Here is a 24088-nt window from a genome sequence, read left to right as displayed (position 1 = left end):
TCTCCCAAGATGGCCACCAGAGACAAGAGCCCAAATGTAGCACAAATATCACCCAGATGTAGCCCAAGTATAGCCCAATGACAGAATGTCCCAGAGTGTTCCAAAGAACAACTAGAGCGCTAACAGTCTTACTTATGACAAAAGTATGGCACACCTGAAGCCATCTTGATTGGAATAAAGTGGTAACACTTAAAACATTGAATTTGCAAAGGAATAAAATGAGGGGGTTCATTTTGCCATAGAAATTATGATTAGTGCTGCAGAAAGAAAAATTAGGGCACATTTTGACTTCTCAAATCCTCTTCTATTTCATTAAAAAATTCTGACATGCAGACTGAAACATGCACTTTGAATACCAGCAGCAGACTTCCCTGGTGAGCAGTAGCTTTACTACAGTGATCTAATGAGCAACTAGAGTGCTAACATTCAGAATTTATGGCAAATGTGTGACACATCTGAATACCTTCTTGATGGAACCAAAGTAAAAAAGCATTGAAAATACAATAGGTCTCGCCCTCGTTTAAGTTAAACCAAGTCTGTTTGTAATTAGGTGGGTTTTTAGCTTTGCTTGTGTTAGTGTTTTTCAAACTTTCATGTACATAACATGCATATGTATGCATGCATTAATATTTGTATTTATATAGATATGCAGATTGTATATCTGTGTGTGTGTATATATACATATATATAAATGCATATATATGTGTGCGGGTAGAGAGTGTGTAGTAGAGTGTAGGTCAGAGTCTGTCAATGGCAGCTAGAGCAGCTCTGCTGACCTGGTTCTCTGGCTCTAGAGCAGCTCTGCTGACCTGGTTCTCTGGCTCTAGAGCAGCTCTGCTGACCTGGGTCTCTGGCTCTAGAGCAGCTCTGCTGACCTGGGTCTCTGGCTCTAGAGCAGCTCTGCTGACCCGGGTCTCTGGCTCTAGAGCAGCTCTGCTGACCCGGGTCTCTGGCTCTAGAGCAGCTCTGCTGACCTGGGTCTCTGGCTCTAGAGCAGCTCTGCTGACCCGGGTCTCTGGCTCTATAACGGCTCTGCTGACCTGGTTTCTCTTGCTCTACAGCAGCTCTGCTGACCTGGTTCTCTGCGCTCACGATGCACGCACCCGACTTCGCGAAAATATATCTAAAAAATAATATATATTTATTATAAGTAAAAATATATTTTTATGAATATCTTAGATAATCTCTTTCCCTAATATGTATATTAAAGACACATACATATCATTTTGTAACATAATTTGTTTTGCGGGAATCGTGCGCCCCAGCATGTATGACGTCACGCGGGACCCGCCACCGCGCAAGCATCTCGTACCGTAATGCACATGTGTCGCGAATGCGCGGGAGCAGGCGTCGCGGTCTGGTCGCATACCAATCGCGCACATCGCGTAATATTAAATGTATATGATGTAACTGAAAAGCACGCAGCCGTCACACCCCGTACGCGGATCCTTCACAACTTTTCTAAAATGGCGGCTAGAATCCGCGCACCCACCGTGATGTATACGCTTTGAGTGCGCGACTCTGAATTTTTGGGGGAATTTTTGTTTTTTTTAAAGAAAATATAAATATATTAAAATGAAAAATGAAAACACAAAAATTAATCACTATTTCTGTTTGAATGTTTTTTTAATTTTTTTGCAATTTTCTTGAAAAATGTTTAATAAAATATTTATAAATAAACAGTTAAAAAAAACTGTAGAAAATCAGTACAAAAAAATTGGTATAACTACTATCCCACTTAAAAATTAGCATTTAAAAAAGCTTTGAAATTAACTGAAAAAAACCCATAGGTTTCAGAGACGTTATAGTTAGAAATTAGCATTTAAAAAACCTTAGAAATTCCCAGAAAAAAACATAGGTTTCAGGGGTGTTATAGTTAGTTGGCCATTACTCACTTACACAATTATCCAACAACACCTCATTTATTCAAACACATAGTAACTCATAGTTAATATGTTAAAAAATCACCATTACAATTATACACTCATTCATATAGTTACTCTCACAATCACTGACTCTTACATATACTTATTTATAGACACCAACTCTCACATACAATGCCTTTTATTTTTTTACTTTGTTGACGATGTACAATTCAATTCAATTTATTTATTATGTTTTGGCTCTCAAAAGAGGGCCACATAGAAGTTTACAATGATAAAAGCAGAAGACAAGTACATATCAAGATTATGACATTTGAGAAACATATTTAAGTACAAAAATAACATACAATGACAGATCTACAGCAGGAAGCAATGTCAAACATCTCCAGAGGCATGTTAATAAATAGCTAAAAAACCTTTAAAAAAGTTAAAAATATAGAAACAGAACATTTCATTAGGAGGCCAATAAAGTGCTTGGAGAAAGCCGTTCAAAGTGGAAATGCCCAGACGGATACAAATAGGTTTTAACCATCTGAGACGCAATATACGGAGCGCAGGGCAGGTCAATAAAACATGCATACAATCCTGGGTACTCAGTTTACATAAATTGCACATAGGAGAAGAACCGTACCATTTGGATAAAAGTAGATTTAAAGGTACTAGGTCGTAACGTAAAAGAAACCAGAATCTACGAATACCATGCGGCAAGTTCCATGTGACATAGGGTTGGGCCAACTTCATCACATAAGAATTAAGGAGAAGGTCTACATCCCTTTTTTCACAGATTAACTTCTTATCAGACTGAAAACATAGTTCCCACGAGGCCTGTTTTAATACGAGTTTTAACTGTAAGGGAGAATACAAAAACAAGGTGTTCATCTAATTTTAGAAGGGTTACGGCTTTTCTAAAATTCCTTACAAGTTGAGAAAACTCTTTGAAATTACCCAGTAATTCACTTCTGAGGAGAGCTCTCATCGTCCCTAGTTCAGCTCTAGCCAGGCAGGCCACCCATTTTACTAGGGCACATAGTCCCTGTACCCAACTGCTCCTGAGACCGAAATCGAGCCTACAAGCGGCCAAAGAGCACGCAGTATTCAGAGAAGATAGGGATCTTAAGAGTTTCCCCTCAATCTTATGGCAAAAGTCCCAATATTTCACCTCTATAAGTTCTATACCATACAGTATCGTTGCGGGGATTTTAGACCTGTACACCTCCAGTAAACACGAAAAGTGCCTTTTCCCCGTAGCCTGATAGAGGGAGTTTAAACCTTTGCCATGGGCGAGGGCTTTGCGTGAACTATGCTCAATATGGGGCCTCTCACTCAATTTAGCCGTGATAATTTTCCCCAGGAAGGTATAGGAGTTAACAACCTCCAGTTTTTGGCCGCCGATATACCATCCAAAATTTACAGATCGGCACTTCTTCTTACCGGCTATGCACATAACTTTACTTTTAGATATATTAATCTTCATGCAATGGGCAGCAGCAAAAACATGAAGGGCATGTAGCCGATTTGTAAGTCCTTTAGGAGTCAAGTCTAGAATAAGGACGTCATCGGCATACATCAAGCAGGATATTGGGGTCCCCCCCATCACCGGAGCAATACCCTCACTGGCAGACAAGGCGGCGGGTAGGTCTACAGTATATAAGGAGAACAAAAGGGGAGCCAATAAACAGCCTTGTTTAAGGCCATTCAAGGACGAAATTTGATGGGAGAGCCCCCTTTCGCCCCCTTGCAAGACACTACACCAAGTCTCTGTATGGAGAGTCCGAACAAGCTCCAATAGATAAGCTGGAACACCAAGAGCTGCCAATTTTCTCCACAGCGTTCTACGATCTACTTTATCGAACGCTGTGGAGAAATCAATAAAAGCCGTATACACCACCCCCCCTCTCACCTGCACGTATTTATCAGTAACCACATGGAGAGCGGTGAGGTTATCTAAAGTACCATGCCCCCTACGGAAGCCAGTTTGTTCAAGAGGCAAGATATTATTCTCCTCGACCCAGTCGGAGAGGAAATTTAAAAGACATTTCGCAAAGACCTTTCCGATAGAGTCGAGGAGGGCTATCAAACGATAATTGCTGGGGCTATCCCTGGTTCCCTTCTTAAAAATAGGGACCAAGATACTTCCCCTCCAGGAGGCAGGTACCGTTTTAGACAAGAAACAGGCTTTAAACAATGGATACAGGATTTTACTCCACCTTAAAGGATCCTGCTTCAGGAATGTCATAGGGAGTTCGTCAGGACCCATTGCCCCAGAGGCACGCATATTTTTTATAGCCATCTCAATTGCTTCCTCTGTGGGATAATTAATGAGTCCTTCGGGCGTTGCATCTAGGACAATATCTTCACCTGTAATACCATTCCCTGCATAGAGGTCCCGAATATAAGTGATCCATACCTCTTCAGCTATGGGGATGGGGCAAGGGCTTATTCTAGTACCACATCCCTTCCCAATTATTGCCCAAAATTCTCTAATCCTACCATGAACAACTGATTCCCTCAAGTTGATCCAAACTGTATCTTCCTTCTCCTTTTTTATTTTCGCCTTTAGTCTGCATCTCTTTCTTTTTAGTCTAGAAATTTCTTTTTCTCGTTCCATAACTCTATCTAGATATTGCTCACGGACTAGTTTATTTATTTCCTTGTTCAGGATGCGTAGTATACTAGGCACCACTACCCCTTTTCTAGGGCGGGAAGTCTTTTTTACATGTAAAATAATGTTTCGCATGAGTTTTTCAAAATTAACTATTTCTAGACCACGCCACTCATTTAATTCTATTAAAGTTTCACATAATATATCCTGGACCCCATTAATGGCAGAAGGATTCCAAAAACACCTTCCCGTGGAAGCGTGGAAAGCAGCGTCACTGCCGTTAAGGGACCATGGCGCAGTGGGCATGGAATTTAAAGAAATAGTTATGAGCATTACACTATGGTCGCTCAGAGATGTAGGAATAATCTTAAAATCCTGAATACACGGAAACAAGCCATAATCCGAGATTGCATAATCCAAGATAGAAGACCCAAAAGGAGACTTATGTGTAAATTTGGCAGGCACATCGGACGGGAATCTCCCATTTAATATAAGTCCCTCAACGGCCGCTAGTTCTTTTAGCAGAATCTTCCCTCTTTTGTTAGTCACTAACTTATCTGGGAAGAGGGGTAGGGGAACAAAATGCGCCTCTTTAGATTTATTTCTAAAAAGTTTCAGACTAGCATTGGAAATTTTGCAGTTCAGATCTCCAACGAGAATGATATCCGGAGGGGATGGAACATTTTTAATTTGATCAATATATCGAAATACCTGCTTCAATATGAGATTAAAACGCTCTTCTGGAGGAATATACACATTAAGAATAACAATAGGTGACTTTTTAAAATTACTAAACAGATTTGCTATTGTTATAGCGTGAAAAAATTTACTTGGGTCGGTGTAATGGGAAAATCTCCACTGCAATTTATTTGATAATAGACAAGCGATTCCCCCCCTAGCGTGACCTTTCTTGGAAGGGGCAGCTGGCACTTCCAAAACATAGAAATCCTTCGAAACGTCCAGCATATTAATACACCAGGTTTCCTGTATACAAATCACATTTGCTCCTAAAGAGAATAAAAGGTCAAATTTCTCTGGGCTACTATGAATCCCTGCCGCATTCCAAGAAATAATTTTCAATGGGGTGTTAAAGATGGTGAAACAATTTGGGGTTATCTGTGGTCTTAGTAGATAAGGCACTGTGCAGCCAATTCCACCGATTATTATCCTCTATGAAGGAGGAATTCTGAGGCAGAGGGAGTGGCTTTACCTGAGAGACCGAACGTTTCCCCTTAGAGACCCAAATCTTCAGGTCTCTAAGAGGGGAGGCTACCCCATTTTGTTTATCGCCCTTTAGTGCCATCCCAAGGGAAGGGTTGGTATTACCAAGGTTAAAAATAGGGAGAACATCAATACCTGTGCGTTGAAAATTCTCAGCTTGCTGTAATATCAAATTTACAATGATAGGTGAATAAAATTTAACCCTTATACTCAAAACCCTGTCTCCACCAGACAAAGAGACTAGCTCAATGTCCCTAGATTGAATAGGGTGAAGACTTTCAATCTGGCTAAAACGCTTAAGTAGCCATGCTCTGTTTAGGGGTATATCTGCATCGAATAAAGGTAAAAAGTCTAACACGAGAGTGTCCACATGAGCCTTTGAGTTTTTTGGATGGCGCGCAGGAAGAGAGCGGTCTCCAATCTCTGGGGCAGGAGAGAAAGAAGAGGCCAAAGGGTTAAGGGGCCCAAGTTGATATAGGATTGGGGCTCTTGTCGCAGTCGATGGAGAGGAACTCGGAAGAGGGCCCTCCATTTGCGGCAAAACTTCCAAAGACATTGGTGGGCAAAATTCACTTTCCTCCTTTAAAGACGTAGAAGTTGGATCCAAGTCTATTTCTTCGTTCTCCGATGCAACTAGAGAGTTTTGCGAAGATTATCCGTCGTTGTCTTTTCTTCCTGTATTTTCGGATTGGTTTCCTTTTATTCCCTTTATTATTTCTATGTTTACCGTTTTTTACCTTTACCTCTTGTTTATCTTCAGAAAGTTCTTTTTTATTTTCAGACATGAAGATTGGGAATAAATCTTGAACCACTTTAGAACCGGAAATAGATTTGTTTTCTTCCTCAATCTCTAGAACAGAGTTCTTAACACAATTGGGCACTGCGGTTAAAGGCTGAACTGTAGTATGAATTTCATGAACTATTGCTGCAGCCTTTATGCCAGTATCCACTATGGGCGCATTTATTTTCCCCTTTGGAGAACTGGGTTCAGCCTTGGAGGGGGAAACACTCCTCGTATCTGGTGATTTTTGTAACAATGTCTTCAGTATTTGGGTAACTGAATCCAGGATACAATCCGAGCTGCCTACAAATTTCCCCAGGAGAAATAGAATGGAGGCTAATAATTGTTCCAAAGCAATCATGGATTCTGATATCGGTTTATCACTAGCTTCAGCTGGACAACAAATACCAGAAAAATTGAGACCCGAGCTCCTGGAAACATTTAACAGATCAGACATGTCCTGTCCGTTTAACGAAGGGGTACTACTATATAACATTAGCCCAGAGGGAGTAGCACCCCCAAAAGGCTTAATAGGATCCAAAGTCTCCAAATTAGCTGTATTTACATAGCGGCCGCAAAGTTCAAGATCAATGGATAACGGTGAGGGATCCCCACCTAACCTGTCATTCAAAGTAACAGCTTGAGGCATAGGTGGTTGATTCTCTAGTTTTCCTTCAGATACAAGAACTCCGAGATTACTCTCCCCCTCCCCTTCAGGATGTACAGGGCAGGCATTCACCGCTGCTGCTGTTTGCGGTGGCGCGGTCAGCAAGGATGAGGACAAAGAGTTTGTAACAGCTTGAGTAAGATCCTCCTGAACTGCGGAGCGGAGAGCTTCCTTTACAGCAGAATTAGACTTCTTATCCATAGGAATGTCCCATAGCTCAAAGAGTTGGCATTGACCCTTCAACGGGGGATTATTCACAGATTTATTTCTTGTGCGGATGGTATCTATTTTAGCACCAGGTTTTCCTCCCACTAACCTTCCTGAACGGAGTTTTTTAGACATCTTCTGCAGACTTTTCCCACAAATCGATGTTATACAAGTAATTTACCTCCAGAAGAAAAAGTCACAAGATAGTACAAGGTTCTGTCCCGCGACGTGGATGTCAGACTGGATTTATGGCGCCTCCGGGCGCGTAATGCGACGTGCGCGCCGCTAAGCCCCCTGGGAGTAGTAGTCCTCCCCTCGGCTGCCGGTCCGATGGTAGTGCGGCAGCGGGAGGACTACGGGGCTTTAGGAGCAAGTGGCAAGCAGGTAGGGCTTACAGGCAGCAAACAGCGGGTCCTCGGGGTCCGCAAACAGTCACCAGTCCCCAGGGTACCACTGAACTCGAATGACACTCGAAATTCTGCCAACTACCCTGATGGGAGGGCCGAGACTGTAGAGGACCACCAGACGAAGATTAGGTACAGGGCTGCCCAGGATGGAGAGGATGTACAAAGTTCCGTCGTAATCTGCAAGTCCAAGCCTGAAATATATAGAGGGAGCAAGAGGCAGGGCCCAATGGAATGCAGCAACACTGAAGATGCAGGCCACTACGATGATCAATGAGGCAGGAATGGCGGGCAGCCGAAATGTAAAACGAACAGTCCAAAAGACAATCAGGATAGAGTTTCACCACTTAGTCTCCAAAGAGGAGGGAGGTTGCCTACGAGTGAGGACAAGAGAGAGGCATACCAGGAGCACACGCAGTCACAAAAGTCCCCACGTTCAGAGAGGAGTTCAGGAATCCAATAACCAACAAAAAACAAACGAGCTTCCAAAGTTCGAAACTTGCCAAAGAAAGATAAGTGCAGGGGCGCCACCTGCTGGACTTTTGGAGGAAGGAATCTAGCTCTCCTTTTATGGGCTAAGACTCGGAAAGCGAGTGACAGCAATGGAACTCCAGTCCAAATGACGATGTACAACTAAAACATATAATCGCTCACCAACACACAAATAAATACACTCAGTCACCCAAACAACTGTTTCCACATGCACTCTTCACCTAGTCAATCAACCATTCACACATCTATGCAGTTACACACACCCTATCCAACCACACACAAACTCGGTGTCCCATACAAATACTCACCCAACTAATCAATAACTAATATACACTCATGTAGTTAGTGACCAACTGATGCAGCATGTTATACAACAGACAGTGATGCACACATTCATAGTTTAGTTACTAATCCATGTATTAAGTGAGACACTTAATTACTCACTTAGACAGTCAGACAGCTACTAAATCCTCCATCCAGACAGTTATATATCCCCTCAATCTTCAATACAGATTAGTATATATATAATACATATTTAAATTTCAAACTAAACCACATTCACTGGATGTCATCAATGATGTCATCAGTGATGTCACTGACCATGTCATGAATGATGCAATATGTGACATCAGCAGTGCATTGCGGGCGCGCAAGTTATAGTTAGCAGAACTAAATATAACGGAGGAATTTCTATGGTTTTGTACGAGTGAAATGGCCAGCTAACTATAACACCCCTGAAAGCTATGGTTTTTTTCTGGGATATTCAAAGCTTTTTTAAATGCTAATTTCTAACTATAACGTCTCTGAAACCTATGGTTTTTTTCAGGGAATTTCAAAGCTTTTTTAAATGCTAATTTTTTAACTATAACGTCTCTGAAACCTATGGTTTTTTCAGTGAAAATATAGATGGATATTTAGAGATGGATATTTAGAGATAGATATTGAGAGAGAGATATTGAGAGATAGATATTGAGAGAGAGATATTGAGAGAGAGATATTGAGAGAGAGATATTGAGAGAGAGATATTGAGAGAGAGATATTGAGAGAGAGATATTGAGAGAGAGATATTGAGAGAGAGATATTGAGAGAGAGATATTGAGAGAGAGATATTGAGAGAGAGATATTGAGAGAGAGATATTGAGAGAGAGATATTGAGAGAGAGATATTGAGAGAGAGATATTGAGAGAGAGATATTGAGAGAGAGATATTGAGAGAGAGATATTGAGAGAGAGATATTGAGAGAGAGATATTGAGAGAGAGATATTGAGAGAGATATTGAGAGAGAGATATTGAGAGAGAGATATTGAGAGAGAGATATTGAGAGAGAGATATTGAGAGAGAGATATTGAGAGAGAGATATTGAGAGAGAGATATTGAGAGAGAGATATTGAGAGAGAGATATGGAGAGAGAGAGAGATATTGAGAGAGAGAGAGATATTGAGAGAGAGAGAGATATTGAGAGAGAGAGAGATATTGAGAGATAGAGAGATATTGAGAGATAGAGAGAGATATTGAGAGATAGAGATATTGAGAGATAGAGAGATATTGAGAGATTGAGAGATATTGAGAGATTGAGAGATATTGAGAGATTGAGAGATATTGAGAGATATTGAGAGATAGAGAGAGATAGAGAGAGATAGAGAGAGATAGAGAGAGATAGAGAGAGATAGAGAGAGATAGAGAGAGATAGAGAGAGATAGAGAGAGATAGAGAGAGATAGAGAGAGATAGAGAGAGATAGAGAGAGATAGAGAGAGATAGAGAGAGATAGAGAGAGATAGAGAGAGATAGAGAGAGATAGAGAGAGATAGAGAGAGATAGAGAGAGATAGAGAGAGATAGAGAGAGATAGAGAGAGATAGAGAGAGATAGAGAGAGATAGAGAGATATTGAGAGATATTGAGAGATATTGAGAGATATTGAGAGATAGAGAGAGAGAGAGAGAGAGATATAGAGAGAGAGAGAGAGAGAGAGAGAGAGAGAGAGAGAGAGAGAGAGAGAGAGAGAGAGAGAGAGATATAGAGAGAGAGATATAGAGAGAGAGATATAGAGAGAGAGATATAGAGGGAGAGATATAGAGAGAGAGATATAGAGAGAGAGATATAGAGAGAGAGAGATATAGAGATGGATAGAGAGATGGATAGAGAGATGGATAGAGAGATGGATAGAGAGATGGATAGAGAGATGGATAGAGAGATGGATAGAGAGATGGATAGATGGATGGATGGATGGATGGATGGATGGATGGATGGATGGATGGATGGATGGATGGAGAGATGGATAGATATATAGAGATGGATAGATATATAGAGATGGATAGATATATAGAGATGGATAGATATATAGAGATGGATAGATATATAGAGATGGATAGATATATAGAGATGGATAGATATATAGAGATGGATAGATATATAGAGATGGATAGATATATAGAGATGGATAGATATATAGAGATGGATAGATATATAGAGATGGATAGATATATAGAGATGGATAGATATATAGAGATGGATAGATATATAGAGATGGATAGATGGATATAGAGATGGATAGATGGATATAGAGATGGATAGATGGATATAGAGATGGATATAGAGATGGATAGATATATAAATATATTTAGATATAGATAGTGGTTTTTGTTGATAACTTTGGTGGAATAATGATGCCCACCTTTGGCATTCTCTCTTCCTCAACTTATTTCTGGCTATATATTGCATAAAGGTGGCCCTGGGACACTAATGCCGATGAAAATCCCTGCAATGTGATGGGCATCCCTGGTATCAAAAGGCATGAATAAAATCGGACTATGTATTACAGTGTGCATGCAAGTGCTTGAGAAAGGGACAATACTTTCTCTGGAGAGGAAATATGCATTTGCAAAAAATAAAGGAAAAGCTGTTTTGGTGAAAATGATACACTTCTGTATGGGAAAATTGAGCTTATGTATGCAAAATGAAAACCGGGTATGTCATGGATAAATGTCTGTTTTTTCGGAAACTGACAAGATGCTTCAGGCAAAACCATTGCATTTATGAAACATACTGAACGTTATTTGAGGGATAATTTGCGCCAAAATGTGTCGGCCTATTGCTGATTTCTGTTGCTTAGTACCAAAGTACATTCACTGTTGTGGCTATTTCATGACCTGTGTTGTGTGGAGGAATTTCGTTGTTTGTATGGATAAAGCTTTTTACCCCAGTATTGGAACTTTCATAGATTCTCATGCTTTGTATCATTCCCCGTCGTCGGAATGGGAGCCTCGGTAACAAAAATATATATATATATACATATGTATAACCATAGAAACAAAAGAGAAAAATAGGCCTAGGCCTCATCTCATTTTGTAGTATATCACCCTCTTTGTGTAAAAGAGCCCAAACTTTTGCCAGGGCCAATCAGCACAGCCTCACCCTCTGGAACCTTCCTGAGAGAGCTCAGAGCCTCAGATTTTTCTACCGCACGTTGTGCTAGGGAGTCTCCACTGAGCTCTGCTCAGTTTTTCACAGAGTTACTTTTCGATATCTTTATTACCATCTTTTGAGACAGAATGTCAGAAAAGGAGAAGAAAGCTTTATTTAGGGCTTGTGCCTCTTGTGGGAAGAAGAGACTGTTTGTGGAAGACAGGCATGAGAACTGCATATACTGCCTGTACCCGGAACACAAGGCCACCGACTGTAAAATCTGTCGGACCTTCTCGACCAAGACCTTGAGAGACAGAGAGGGGCGCTTGCTGACGTGGCTGCAGAAGATAAAGACCAGGGAGGTCATTTCTTCGGATGAGGAAGAATCTATCTCTGGCACCTCCTCCAGGAGATCGAAGAAGAGGGGTAGGTCATCGCCCTCCACTTCTGCGGAACCCCCTCTCAAGGTTCCTCTCAAAGCCCCTCACGGGATCTCTGACAGGTCTGAGGAGGCTGGTCCCAAAAAATCTCCTCACGACAGTGTAAAGGAGAGGCAGGGACGGGCTACTGTGGACATAGCCCCTAAGGACAATAAGGGGGTTGCTACATCTACCCCTCCGTCCCAGAAGGAGAAACCTGTAAAGAAACAGGCTGCAGAAACTCCTCAGTCGGTGCCACTGAAGAAACCGCGTCCGTCGACGCAGGCGGCAGCAGGTACGTCGACGACGATCTCCTCAGTTAAGCCTATTTCCATGGGGTCGTCCACGAGACCGTCGACAATGTCTACTTCGTCGTCTTCGACGGCGGTGTCGACGACGAAGACGTCGACGATGACGACGACGACGAGTTCGTCGATGTTGATGACTACAAGTTCGTCGACGAGACTGTCGACGGGTGCTCCGCCGACGATGAAGCATACTACGTCGACGAAAAAGAAAGCTCCGTCGACGACTGCTCCGTCGACGACAGCTCCGGCGGCGACTGCTCCGGTGACAGCTGCCCCGTCGACGACTGCTCTGTCGACGACTGCTCCGTCGACGAGGATTACAGAACTGTCGACGGCCTCATCGTCGACGACGATTTCAGCTCCGTCGACGACAGTTGCCTTTCAGTCGTCGTCGAGTGCGTCGACATTGGAAATCCCGTTGCCATCGACTCCGTCGACGAGACCGCCGACGGGACCGTCGACGACGAAAAATTTGGATTTTTCAACCCAAAGATTAGTGATTACACCGGACATGACTTCCCCTAGGCGGGTCACGCCTTTGCCACCATCCATGCTTCTCGAGGACTCGGAGGAGGATGAGGAGGATGGGCAGTTTGGGGACGCATACAGCCTTTCAGACCTGAATGTCAAACAGAAGGACACAGATACGGAGGAGTTTTATGGCCCAGAGGGGCAAGAGGGGCACCAACAGGGATTACGCCCCCGCCCTCTAAGGCAGGACCTAATTGCCTTGCCAGTGGCTTTGGTGTCGGATTTGCAACAGATGCTGCAAGACTATAGATCTCGTTTTCCGACGTTGCCGGATCGCACTCCAGTGCGTCCTTCTCCTTTGGAAGTGCCACGTGACATGCCAATGGACTTGCCACCTCTACCAAGAGAGGTACCTCGGTCCATTTCACCAGTGCTGCCCTTAGTGGTTCCCCAACCTTCAGGTACGGAACCTGCTGCTGATGACGCGGACGATGGAGATACGGACGAAGACGACGAGGGACAGGTGATCCCTCTTACAGATCCAGGGGATCCAGATGGGGACCCTGATGATACACAGGATCCGGATGCTGTAGGCCGAGAGACAAATATATCGCCTCCGGTGGACATTGGTGGTTTCCATAATTTGATGGAACGGGCATCCAAGAGGTTTGGTTTGCCCTTTACGGTGGAGCAGTCCGACTGCTTCCTATATGACTTTAAAGCCCAATATAAGAAGTCTGTAAGATCAATTCCCATTATAGAACATGTCTGAGATGAGGGACTGAAGACAATGCAGAATCCAGCAACCGTCATTCCGGTTCTTCCCCGGCTGGAGAAGAAATACAAGGCACCAGAGGGCAGTCCTGCGTGTCTTCTAGGACAACCTAAGCCGGATTCCGTTATTTCACAGGCTGCTCAAAGTAAATCAAAGAATCCGTCCACTCCTTAAACCACGCCTCCAGATAAAGAAGGCAGAAGACTGGACAATGTGGGTAAAAGATTCTCCACCATGGCCAGCTTGTTGGTGCGGGCAGCTAATTCTCTGGCTATTCTGGGCAGATACGACCGCCAGATGTGGTGTGATATGGAACCATTCCTGGACCAGCTACCAGAAACTAGTCAAGACGAAGCCAGACAGGTGCTGATGGAGGGAGAACGATGCTCTTCGGAAGTCATCGACTGTGCGATGGACATTGCCTCAACTGCTTTCAGGGCTTTGGCGGGCTCAGCCGTCTTGCGCCGCCAAGGCTGGTTGAAGGCGACTTGGTTTCGCCAGGAGGTCCAGAATAAGATCTTGGACCTCCCCTTTCACGGAGAGATGCTTTTTGGAAAGCATGTGGATGACGCCCTCCAAGGCATTAAAAAGGACACCGATACAGCTAAGTCCTTAGGCTCTTTGACCTACCGCAAGGTGCCATTTAAGGGGGCACGTGGTCGGGGGTTTTCTAACTACAGAGGAAACCAACGGCAGTATTCCTCTCAATCTGGACAGTCCTATAAAGGACAATATTCCAACCAGCGCCAAGGACAGTCGGCGTCTTTCTCTCGGCAGTCCCAGAGAGGACGTCAGAATCGTCAGGGACGAGACAACGCCAAGAGGCAATAGCGGCCTCCTGGCTCTGGCTACTGTTCCTCCCCTGCCACAAACACCGGTCGGGGGCAGGATATCTTTTTGTCTGGACAGCTGGGTGCGTTTAACATCAGACCGGTGGGTCTTGAACATAGTTCAGAGTGGCCATACGTTGGAGTTCCAAGATCTTCCTCCAACAAGAGCTCCAGACGCCCGTGCAGCGAAACATCTCCGACTATTACATCTCGAAGCCCACCAGCTTTTCATCAAGGGGGCGATAGAGCCCGTGCCACTTTCACAAAGGGGCAAGGGGTTTTATTCCAGGTTCTTCCTGGTTCGGAAGACGGAGGGGGCATGGCGTCCTATACTAGACCTCAGGGAGCTCAACACCTATCTCATCAAGCTCTCTTTCAGGATGGTCACACTCCAGGATATTCTAAGGCTGCTCAATCCGGGAGATTTTTTGGCATCCCTGGATTTAGAGGATGCTTACTTTCATGTTCCGATCCACCCAGCTCACAGGCAATATCTACGCTTCACAGTAGGCAAGAGCCATTTCCAGTTCAAGGTGCTCCCGTTTGGCCTTCGGTCGGCACCCCGCATTTTCACGAAGATGCTGGCACCAGTCGCTGCTTTCCTGAGGAAGCAGTCCTTGGAAGTATTCCCGTACTTGGACGACTGGCTCATCAAGGCTCCGTCGTTCAGGGCAACGTCTCAGGCTGTGTCAACTTGCATAAGATTGTTCGCCCATTTGGGTCTTCAGCTCAATGTGTCCAAGTCGGAACTGATACCCTCCAGGTCACGGAAGTTCCTTGGGGCAATTCTGGACACGAGACGATGCACGGCTCGTCCGTCAGAGGAGCGTCAGGGCAAACTGGCCGCTTCCGCTCGTCTAATACTGCACAAGAGACATGTATCGGTTCGACAGTACAAGTCCTTGCTCGGATCAATCTCATCCTGCATACCTTTGATACCGCATTGCAGGCTACATATGCGTCCTCTACAGGAGGAGCTGGACAAACAGTGGCGTCAGGCAGAAGGATCGTTCAATGACAGAGTATGGATAACACCTGCCATGCGCACGGCTTGCGAATGGTGGCTGGTGAAGGAAAACATCGCAGGAGGATTAACGTTCCGAATCCCTCCTTCTCCTATGGTGGTGACCACGGATGCTTCCCTAGAAGGGTGGGGAGCTGTCCTCCAGGAGCTTCAGGTCAGCGGTCACTGGAGTCCAGCAGACAGACTGCGCCACATCAATCTTTTGGAGCTGAGGGCCATTCACTTGGCCTTGCTGGCGTTCCTCCCCAGACTTCAGAACCGTGCAGTGCTGGTCCGGACAGACAACACTACGGCCATGCACTATATAAACAAGCAAGGGGGAACGAGATCACGGACGCTGTCCAAAGAAGCTCAGGTGATCTGGGAATTTGCCATCTCTCACGGAATCACTCTGCGAGCCGAGCACCTGGCGGGGTGTCTCAACATCACAGCGGATGCTCTAAGTCGGCAGACGAAGGTGACACACGAGTGGGAGCTGGATCAGGCCACTCTGGAGGCAGTGTTCAAGAAATGGGGTACTCCGACCATAGACCTCTTTGCGACCCCGGAGAACGCCGAGTGCCGGTTTTACGCAAGCAAGGTTCCCCAGCGAGGGTCTCTGGGGAATGCCCTTTCGATTGCTTGGTTCGGCGCATTTTGCTACGCCTTTCCTCCGATTCCCCTCATTCCTCGAGTTCTCAGGAAGGTCAGGGCAGAACCATGCAAAATGATCCTCATTGCTCCAGCATGGGCGCGGCAGTTCTGGTACTCGGAACTCCTACTTCTCTCCCAAGATCGCCAGATTCGCTTGCCACTGATTCCATCTCTGTTATCGAGAAATCAGGGGCAAGTCCTCCATCCGGATCCGGAGTCACTTCACTTGTCAGCGTGGCTCCTGAACACAGAGAATTCCGCCATCTGAATCTGTCTAAGGAATGCAGGGATGTTCTATCTCAGGCACGGGCACCAAGCACTAATAAGACCTACAGGGCAAAGTGGAAGAGATTTTGCCTTTGGTGCCAGAGGAATAAACTCCATCCTTACAAATCCCGGCCACATCAGATTCTGCCCTACATCCTGTCTCTGGCTAAATCAGGTCTGGCGCACTCTTCGATCAAGGTGCATCTGGCTGCCTTATCCCGCTTTCGACGGAAGACATCGGGGCCATCTCTATGGTCTGCAAGAATTGTTAAGCAGTTCCTTAAGGGGTTATTTCGGATGTATCCTCCGGTCCGGCCACCTCCGCCTATCTGGCAGCTTAACCTGGTACTGGCTCAACTGATGAAAGCGCCCTTTGAGCCGATTCACAAAGCGGACTTGAAGTTCCTATCTTGGAAACTGGCCCTTCTCCTAGCATTGACTTCGGCTAGGAGAGTTAGTGAACTCCAGGCTCTCTCTATAGTGGAGCCTTTTCTACAGTTCAAGAGGGATGTCATGATTTTGAGAACCAACCCAAAATTCATCCCGAAGGTGCCTTCGGAGTTTCATTTGAATGAACCCTTAATTTTGAACTCCTTTTTTCCGCGTCCTTCCACTCAAGCGGAACGAACATTGCATTCTTTGGATGTCCAAAGATGCCTGAAATTCTATCTGGAGCGCACACGCTCTTTCAGAAAGTCTACTCAACTATTTATCGCCTACAGTGCACCACGGAAGGGGTTACCGCTCGCCAAGAGTGGCATTTCCCGCTGGATCTCCAGTGCAATTCAGTACTGTCATCAGGCTGCGGGCAAACCTTTGGATAAAAGGGCCCGGGCGCATTCTACGAGAGCGATGGCGTCTTCAGTGGCTCTCTTTGCTGGAGTGGCGATTAAGGACATCTGCAGGGCAGCAACGTGGAGCAGTGTACACACCTTCACGAAGCACTACTGCCTGGAATCGGTGGGACGAGCTGACGCTGCGGTTGGTCAAGCAGTCCTCCGGAATCTTTTTCAATGAGAGGTGAGCTTTCCCTACAATCCCTCCATCCTGGTAAGCACATTTGGTTTCAGTAATGGTTGTTTTATCATGTGCACTGAGATGATTTTGTAAAGCCATGTAATTACCGAAATGTGCTTGTCGTGATCTACTGCTTGCTATTCTGATACAAAGCATGAGAATCTATGAAAGTTCCAATACTGGGGTAAGAAAACAAGTTACTTACCTGTAACTTTGGTTCCCCAGTATTGGTAACTTTCATAGATTCTCATGCGCCCACCCACCTCCCCTGGGAAAGCTCTGCCGGTTTACTAAGGTAGTGGCTGTTGGCACAACGGCTACGAAAATATGAGGCTCTGAGCTCTCTCAGGAAGGTTCCAGAGGGTGAGGCTGTGCTGATTGGCCCTGGCAAAAGTTTGGGCTCTTTTACACAAAGAGGGTGATATACTACAAAATGAGATGAGGCCTAGGCCTATTTTTCTCTTTTGTTTCTATGGTTATACATATGTATATATATATTTTTGTTACCGAGGCTCCCATTCCGACGACGGGGAATGATACAAAGCATGAGAATCTATGAAAGTTACCAATACTGGGGAACCAAAGTTACAGGTAAGTAACTTGTTTTCTTAACTATCGTCAAATGCTTTAGCGTGTGCAATTGGTGTAAATTGTCTGATGAAGTAAAATGTATTTATATAGTTGAACAGTAGCATTGCATTATGAGCCTGTAAGACATGTCTGTCGAGCTTGGCTCTTTTGACCTGTGATAGTGAAATTTGCATTACCCGAGTTTTTCATTGTGCCCATTCTAAGTGGAAACTCAATCATAGCTTAAGATTGAGCATCTACAAGAAAGAGGCAGAATGGAAAAAATAAGTAAAGGAAAATGCAGCATGCGTTTTGAAAAATGATAATCAACTTGAACTAGCAAACCTAGATTTTTTTTTTTTTTTTAACTACCTCTAGAACATATCGTACTTCAGGCAATTGTAGGGTAATTCTTCTGAAATATCTACTATTTGCTACCATTTGTTCCAACGCTTTCTTCAAAAGGATTAGTCCCAATACCCCGCCTCACACACCACAACAGTATTGGAATATTTCATTCAGGACTTTTCAGTATTTAGCCAATTTATATTAAAGTTGTGCTGGAAAATGCTCCATTTATTGCCTTTTGAATTGTATTTGTTCAGAGGAAGACCCCCCCCCCCCCCTGTTTCCTCGAATGAGCTGTACTTGTTTTCTTTTCTCACAGGCTCAATCCTATCTGCGTTAGGTGTTTACGCCACCAATTTTAATGCTCACCAGCCACCACTGCTAAAAGGAGCTTTTTGTGTTAATTGGTTGTTTGAAAACTTTGTAGTCGGATCATGCTAAAACGTAATGTGATTTTTAGCATAAAATAAAGTCGATAAACCTGGAAAATCGACCGATGCAACTTGGACTCCGAGTGCTACAAAAGAATGCACTACTAATTTGCTAATGTCAGATTTCTGGGTTCTGTCTGTTTTGCAGGATTTGGAGAAAGAAAATGATACTCCTTTACAGCAAGTGTCAATTGAAGAGATCCTGGAGGAGCAACGGGTTGAACAGCTGAGCAAACAGGAGGCAGAGTGTATTAAAATACAAGCCCTTAAGGAGCGAGGGCTCTCTATCCCGCGAGCAGATACGCTTGATGAATACTAAATGGAACTGCTAGTTGGCCTAGCCCATCTGCTGCAAGGAAGCAGGGGGCATCTTTAGAGTTGATGCCTGAAAATTGAGAAGCCACGGTCCAGTTTAAAAACAAGTTTTGGGGGATAAGAGTGTTTATTTTTTTTAATTCATCCCCCCCCCCCCCCCCCTTCCCAATGCAGGTCACTGTTTATACTATGAAGTGATCATGTTTGAATGTTGTTTTCTCTTTGCAAAATCATTATTTTATATTGGACAGAGCTGGTTAAAGAGCACTTATGGGATTTGGTTATGGTGCCTGACAAGCAACCATTTCTATGAGAGAGAAATCATTTTAAGTATTATTTTTATTATGCCTTGCTTCATGTGAAGAATTTTCTACTAATTTTGGTGAAAAACTTGTGTCGGCAAGTGACTACATGAAACAAATAAAAATAAGACTATGAAAATTTTTTCTTGTTTATAAGCTATCACACATTCAGATATCGAGGACATGGCGGTGTTTTAACATTTTTAAGTCGGTTTGATTTTTTGTTGTATTAGTTTGTTGGCTTGAAGCATGACAATTTTTCGGCAAAAAAAACAAAGACTTTGTCCTATGTGCTGCTACCTAAACCTGATCTGTCTTCCACTTGGGTGAGGCATGCTTTCCGATCCTTTTCCTTTCCAAATCTCCACAAAGCCATCCTGATGTTCACGGCCTACATAACTCCAGTAACCTAATGTTTACATTGAATGAATCTTCCTTGTTGGAGACTTTTTGAATCCAGACATCCCAAGCATTTCAATGAACCCCATTTTTCGTGCTAAGACACAATTGAGCTATAAACCTCATATTTTGGTGCAACTGTGGAAGCAAAGCTATACTTTAGGAAAAAAAAGATTAGTTTCTTTGGTTAAAAAAATAAATTATTTTGCAGCTTTCTATTAAATTGTAGCCACAGTTTTGTTCAACGTGGTTGCATTAAATAGTAAAGTTCCCCTGCCTTATATCCTTGAGTTTCTTTCAAATGGAGGCATTGCTAACTGAAGCAGGTAAGCTTTGTCCCACGCTTGCAGTCTTGTAAACCATTAGTAATAAAAATATGAACACACCATTCAGTGACAATTCTTTTCTAGCACACGTTCTGGTGTTAGCATTGTGTCTCAAATTTTGTAGCCAGCTTCTAGGAGCATTACACCACACTGGTGTGACATTGTTGTCGGGGCCTGAACAGTGCCAGAACAGAATTTAAGTACTTGTGCCTAGATTTGCTGCTGGAGTGTGCAGTTCACAAACTGCACTTTAGACAGTAGGTTATTTTCTTTTCAACTTATCTTTGTCAGTGTCACAGTGAAAATATGTTAGTGCATGGCAGTGGGCATGTGAGGCCTGTGAAATTGCCTCACCAGGACCAGAGCCATTGGCCCACCTCACATTGACTGCTTTAAGCCAGCGAAGATCAGGCTCTTTTTCTCGTATCTGTCAAACTGCAGCCCCATCAAGGGAATGTATATTAATAACAAATTGTGTGGATTTTCTGTTGTATGCATGAATATTTACAGATTTACTGTAGGAAATGTTTTGTGCTTGGCCTAGTTTGTCATGTGGGTTTTTGAGAATCTACTAAACCGGTGTGGAGAAAATTCTTGTTGAATCCTAGTACATCTTGTAGCTGGTTATTGGTGTCTGTCTGATGGTATTTACTGGTTTTAGCTGATATTTTAATTTAGCAAGGATTATTTTCCCTTTTTGTACTCTTTGTAACTTGGAAGAAAACTCCATAAACACTTTATGAGGAATCCAATGAACATGTGCTACGAGCCGTTACAATTGGGAAATGGTCTCACTGATGGACTCACATGATTTTTTGGGGGGGGCAGTGTGACATAGTAGAGGATGTACATTCTAGTAGATTTCCACCTGTGCCAGCTGCAGTCCCAGAAATTAAAGGCGAATTTCTAGAGGTTTGGTTTTCTTTGCTAGTTTTTGCACCAATTGGCTTTGCCTTTTGTTTTATCGGGTTGCCTTGCTCTTTTTCGAAGTAGCTTTTGCAAGCAGGTCTCGGTTGTCTGTGAAAAGGCTGATGTTGTTGCTGCATGCTAATTTTTTCTTTTAGAAGTAGGCGCAGTATTCCCTTGTTCTCCTTCTGTGGGATATGGCCTGGCTGGCACATTGCCCAGACCCGCTGTGGAGCCTGGTGGGCTGTATTTAAAAGAACTGCCCTTGAATGTATAGATGGTAGTGCATTGGCTTCAGACAAACTCCTCTTACGTGCTGTGCCAACAGTCGCATTTACTTTTCCTAGAAAGAAGCGAAGATCCTATCCATATTCCCACGAGTTGCTCTACATACAAAGGGCCTTATTATTCGTTATTTATTTAGCGTAGCTTCCTTCATGTCCTAAACTAATCTGTGTATTCTACCCCGCATGAATACTGGCATTTGGCATAGGTAGGATTGTCTGGCTGCAAGCCCTTTCCCTCCACCAAACTGCCTCTTCGAAGTCATCGCTTCCTGTCCCTTTTTCTCCTTTATTTAAAAGCTTGCGTGCCACTGTGACCTGGGTACTAAATCCACACATTATTTAATTACATCTGTTTGTGCCAAAATTTTCAAAATTTGGAAGAGTGAAGGCTAATGGCAAAGCAGCAAGACGTTACTTAATTTGCTGAGCGCAAAGACTATTTTAAATCAGTCCAGCTTCTGGATTGTTGTAATGTTAGACGATTTCTAGGCAAGCCACTGCCTCTAAATAGTCGGTAACGGAGAATCGGAGTCAGTCCCCGCACGTTAACTGATTAGACAAATTCAGTTGACTGTTGTCTACAAACCCCTCGTTTTTAGATCACTTCTAAGACCACACGTGTCGTCTTTTTGTGAGACACATTGTTATCCTCCATTAGGGTAAGAGCCTGCCCATTTCTTACCTTTGGTGGCTTCGTTGTCACTGTCATTTGCTGTTTTTTTTTATTTATTAGCTGTGTGGTCTTTCCTCCTTTTCTTGTTTGTCCCGCTTGGAGGCATGAATGCAGTAATGTCCTTCCACTGCTTGCATTTTCAGGCATGACTTTTTTCTTTTGTTAAAGCACTCTACGACAGTGCATGTATTTTGCTGTTTTCTCCCCCTGTGCTCTTCTCCCCCTCTGTTGCCCATGTGCTCCTCCATCACTCCTCCAGCATTGCCTTCTCTCCTTTGTTCCCCCCACTCATATCCCCATATTTCTTGAGTCCCTCGTGTTGCTCCCCCCCCCCCCCACCCGTGCCCCGCATTGGTTCAACCCTCGTTCCCTGGATTGCTTCAGCCCCCAGCGACACCCTCCGTGATGCTTCCCCCTCCCTCCTGGAAAAAAAAAAGAATTTGATAGCGTTTTTTCTTTTTAGTTCAATCCAGCTCGGATTAGTAATGAAAATGTCGGTAATTTTGTAGGTGCACGTATATGTGGTGTGGCCATCTTCAAAATGATGCGGCTGGTGGCATCAAAAGCTTTTTTTTGTTTTTTCTTTTAGCTCTTCAGCTCCTCAGAGTGTGCTGTGATGCCCCATGGTTAAAGCGATTGGTCAGTATGGCTCAAGGATGAGGCCTATTGGCTTTGACACTGCTTGTTCTTGTGGTCACATCGTAATGGAACATGCTGGTAGCAACAGGGTGCAGCTTCACTGACCCAAGTACTCCACTGTCACTTAGCAGTAAGATTCTTATGAGTGAGAATCCAGAGATGTAGTTCCCCTATTGCCATTTGCATAAACTCTAGTGTTCGAGGCATCTGTGCTGTAGATACACATGCTTTGCATACTCTTGCCATCTAGTGTTGGGTCTGGATTTTTGCAAATTTTTTTTCTTCAAAGAAGTCCTTCCTAGACATGAAGTAAGGTGACTCCTCCTTTCGCGATAGTGCACATGGGCATCAACTCCTTTGTTAGATTGTTTTTTTCCGCCATTGAGTTTGGACTTGTATTGCTGTGCTCCGGTTCAAACCCATTCCTCGGTTTCCCCTCAGCACGCAATCCTCTCTAACCTCGATGGCAATGTTTCCGGACGCCTTTCCACCTCTCCGCATATCGTTTCCACATCAGAATTGACCTTCCATCAGAAAGCTTTGTGGACGGCCTTCGAGGCCTAACCGTGCCCAGTCAGCTCTCCGTCGATGGATCGGACTCCATTCAATTCTGTCCTCTGTCACACAAAGTATCCGCGCACCGACTCACACAAAGTGTGCAACTTGTGCTTATCTCCCGAGCACAAAGAAAAAAACTGTGTGGCTTGCAAATCGTTCCAGTCAAATTCTCAGTATTGCTCGATGTTGAGTCATGCAGCGTCAAAGCATCGAAGACACGCCGGACATCTTCGGTGAAGACTCCGGCCAAGAAGACATCGAGGCAGCAGAAGAGGAGCAAGCCTTCTCCGACCAAGATTCGAACTCTGAGCTCGAGATAGACCTAAATGCCGAAGAACTGCCACTGGTACAAGGTGATGTGAGTATAGAAGACCCCTGGCCCCACAAACACCGAAAAAACACAAGGTTTTGGCTCCACCTCCGCCTTCTGGCCAAGGTCGGCACCGAGACGATGTTTGCCGCCGCGCCTTCGGGCCTGGCTCCAAAACAGCCAGTCAAGACTTCTGGCTCCATACCCAGTCGCCAAAGGTCTTCCTCGGAGCCCAAACCATCTGGTTCGAAGCATAAGTCTGGCTCAGAGCTGAAATCCTCCGTGCCGAAACCCAAGCAACCTTCGGAGCTGAAACCTTCCATGCCGAAAGGCCATCCTCAGTCGGCACCGAAACGGAGTCCCCTTCAGATCCAAAAGTGGGCACTACTCTGTTAATACCAGATCCAAAGTAGAGGAGGCTACACATTAACCCTGAGACTGGTCATATTTACCCGAAACCACCTAAAAAACGCAAGCTTCAAGATAACGACATTTACTACAAGATCTCCTTGAAGAAAAAATCTGTAGCTACAAGTCCTTTCCATCTTCCATCACCTCCTCCTGCTCCTCCGTCTCTACCTCAGATTCCTTTGCATATTACACCTCCGGATTCCCCAC

At 44.2% G+C, this 24088-nt stretch overlaps 1 protein-coding gene across 1 annotated transcript in view; it reads left to right on the top strand.

Moving 5' to 3' along the window:
• LSM1 (LSM1 homolog, mRNA degradation associated) overlaps positions 1 to 20159 on the top strand; it is a 260403-nt gene extending 240244 nt beyond the window's left edge. Inside the window, exon 4 of the mRNA XM_085633731.1 lies at positions 18904 to 20159. Within this exon, the coding sequence (XP_085489857.1) occupies positions 18904 to 19074 (171 nt within the window). The 3' untranslated portion in view covers positions 19075 to 20159. The remainder of the gene's footprint in view (positions 1 to 18903) is intronic.
• Positions 20160 to 24088: the final 3929 nt, after the last annotated feature.

This window comes from Triturus cristatus, chromosome 11 (assembly GCF_964204655.1).
Source record: "Triturus cristatus chromosome 11, aTriCri1.1, whole genome shotgun sequence".
NCBI classification, from domain to species: Eukaryota; Metazoa; Chordata; class Amphibia; order Caudata; family Salamandridae; genus Triturus; species Triturus cristatus.
This window is presented reverse-complemented; position numbering and strand designations above follow the sequence as displayed.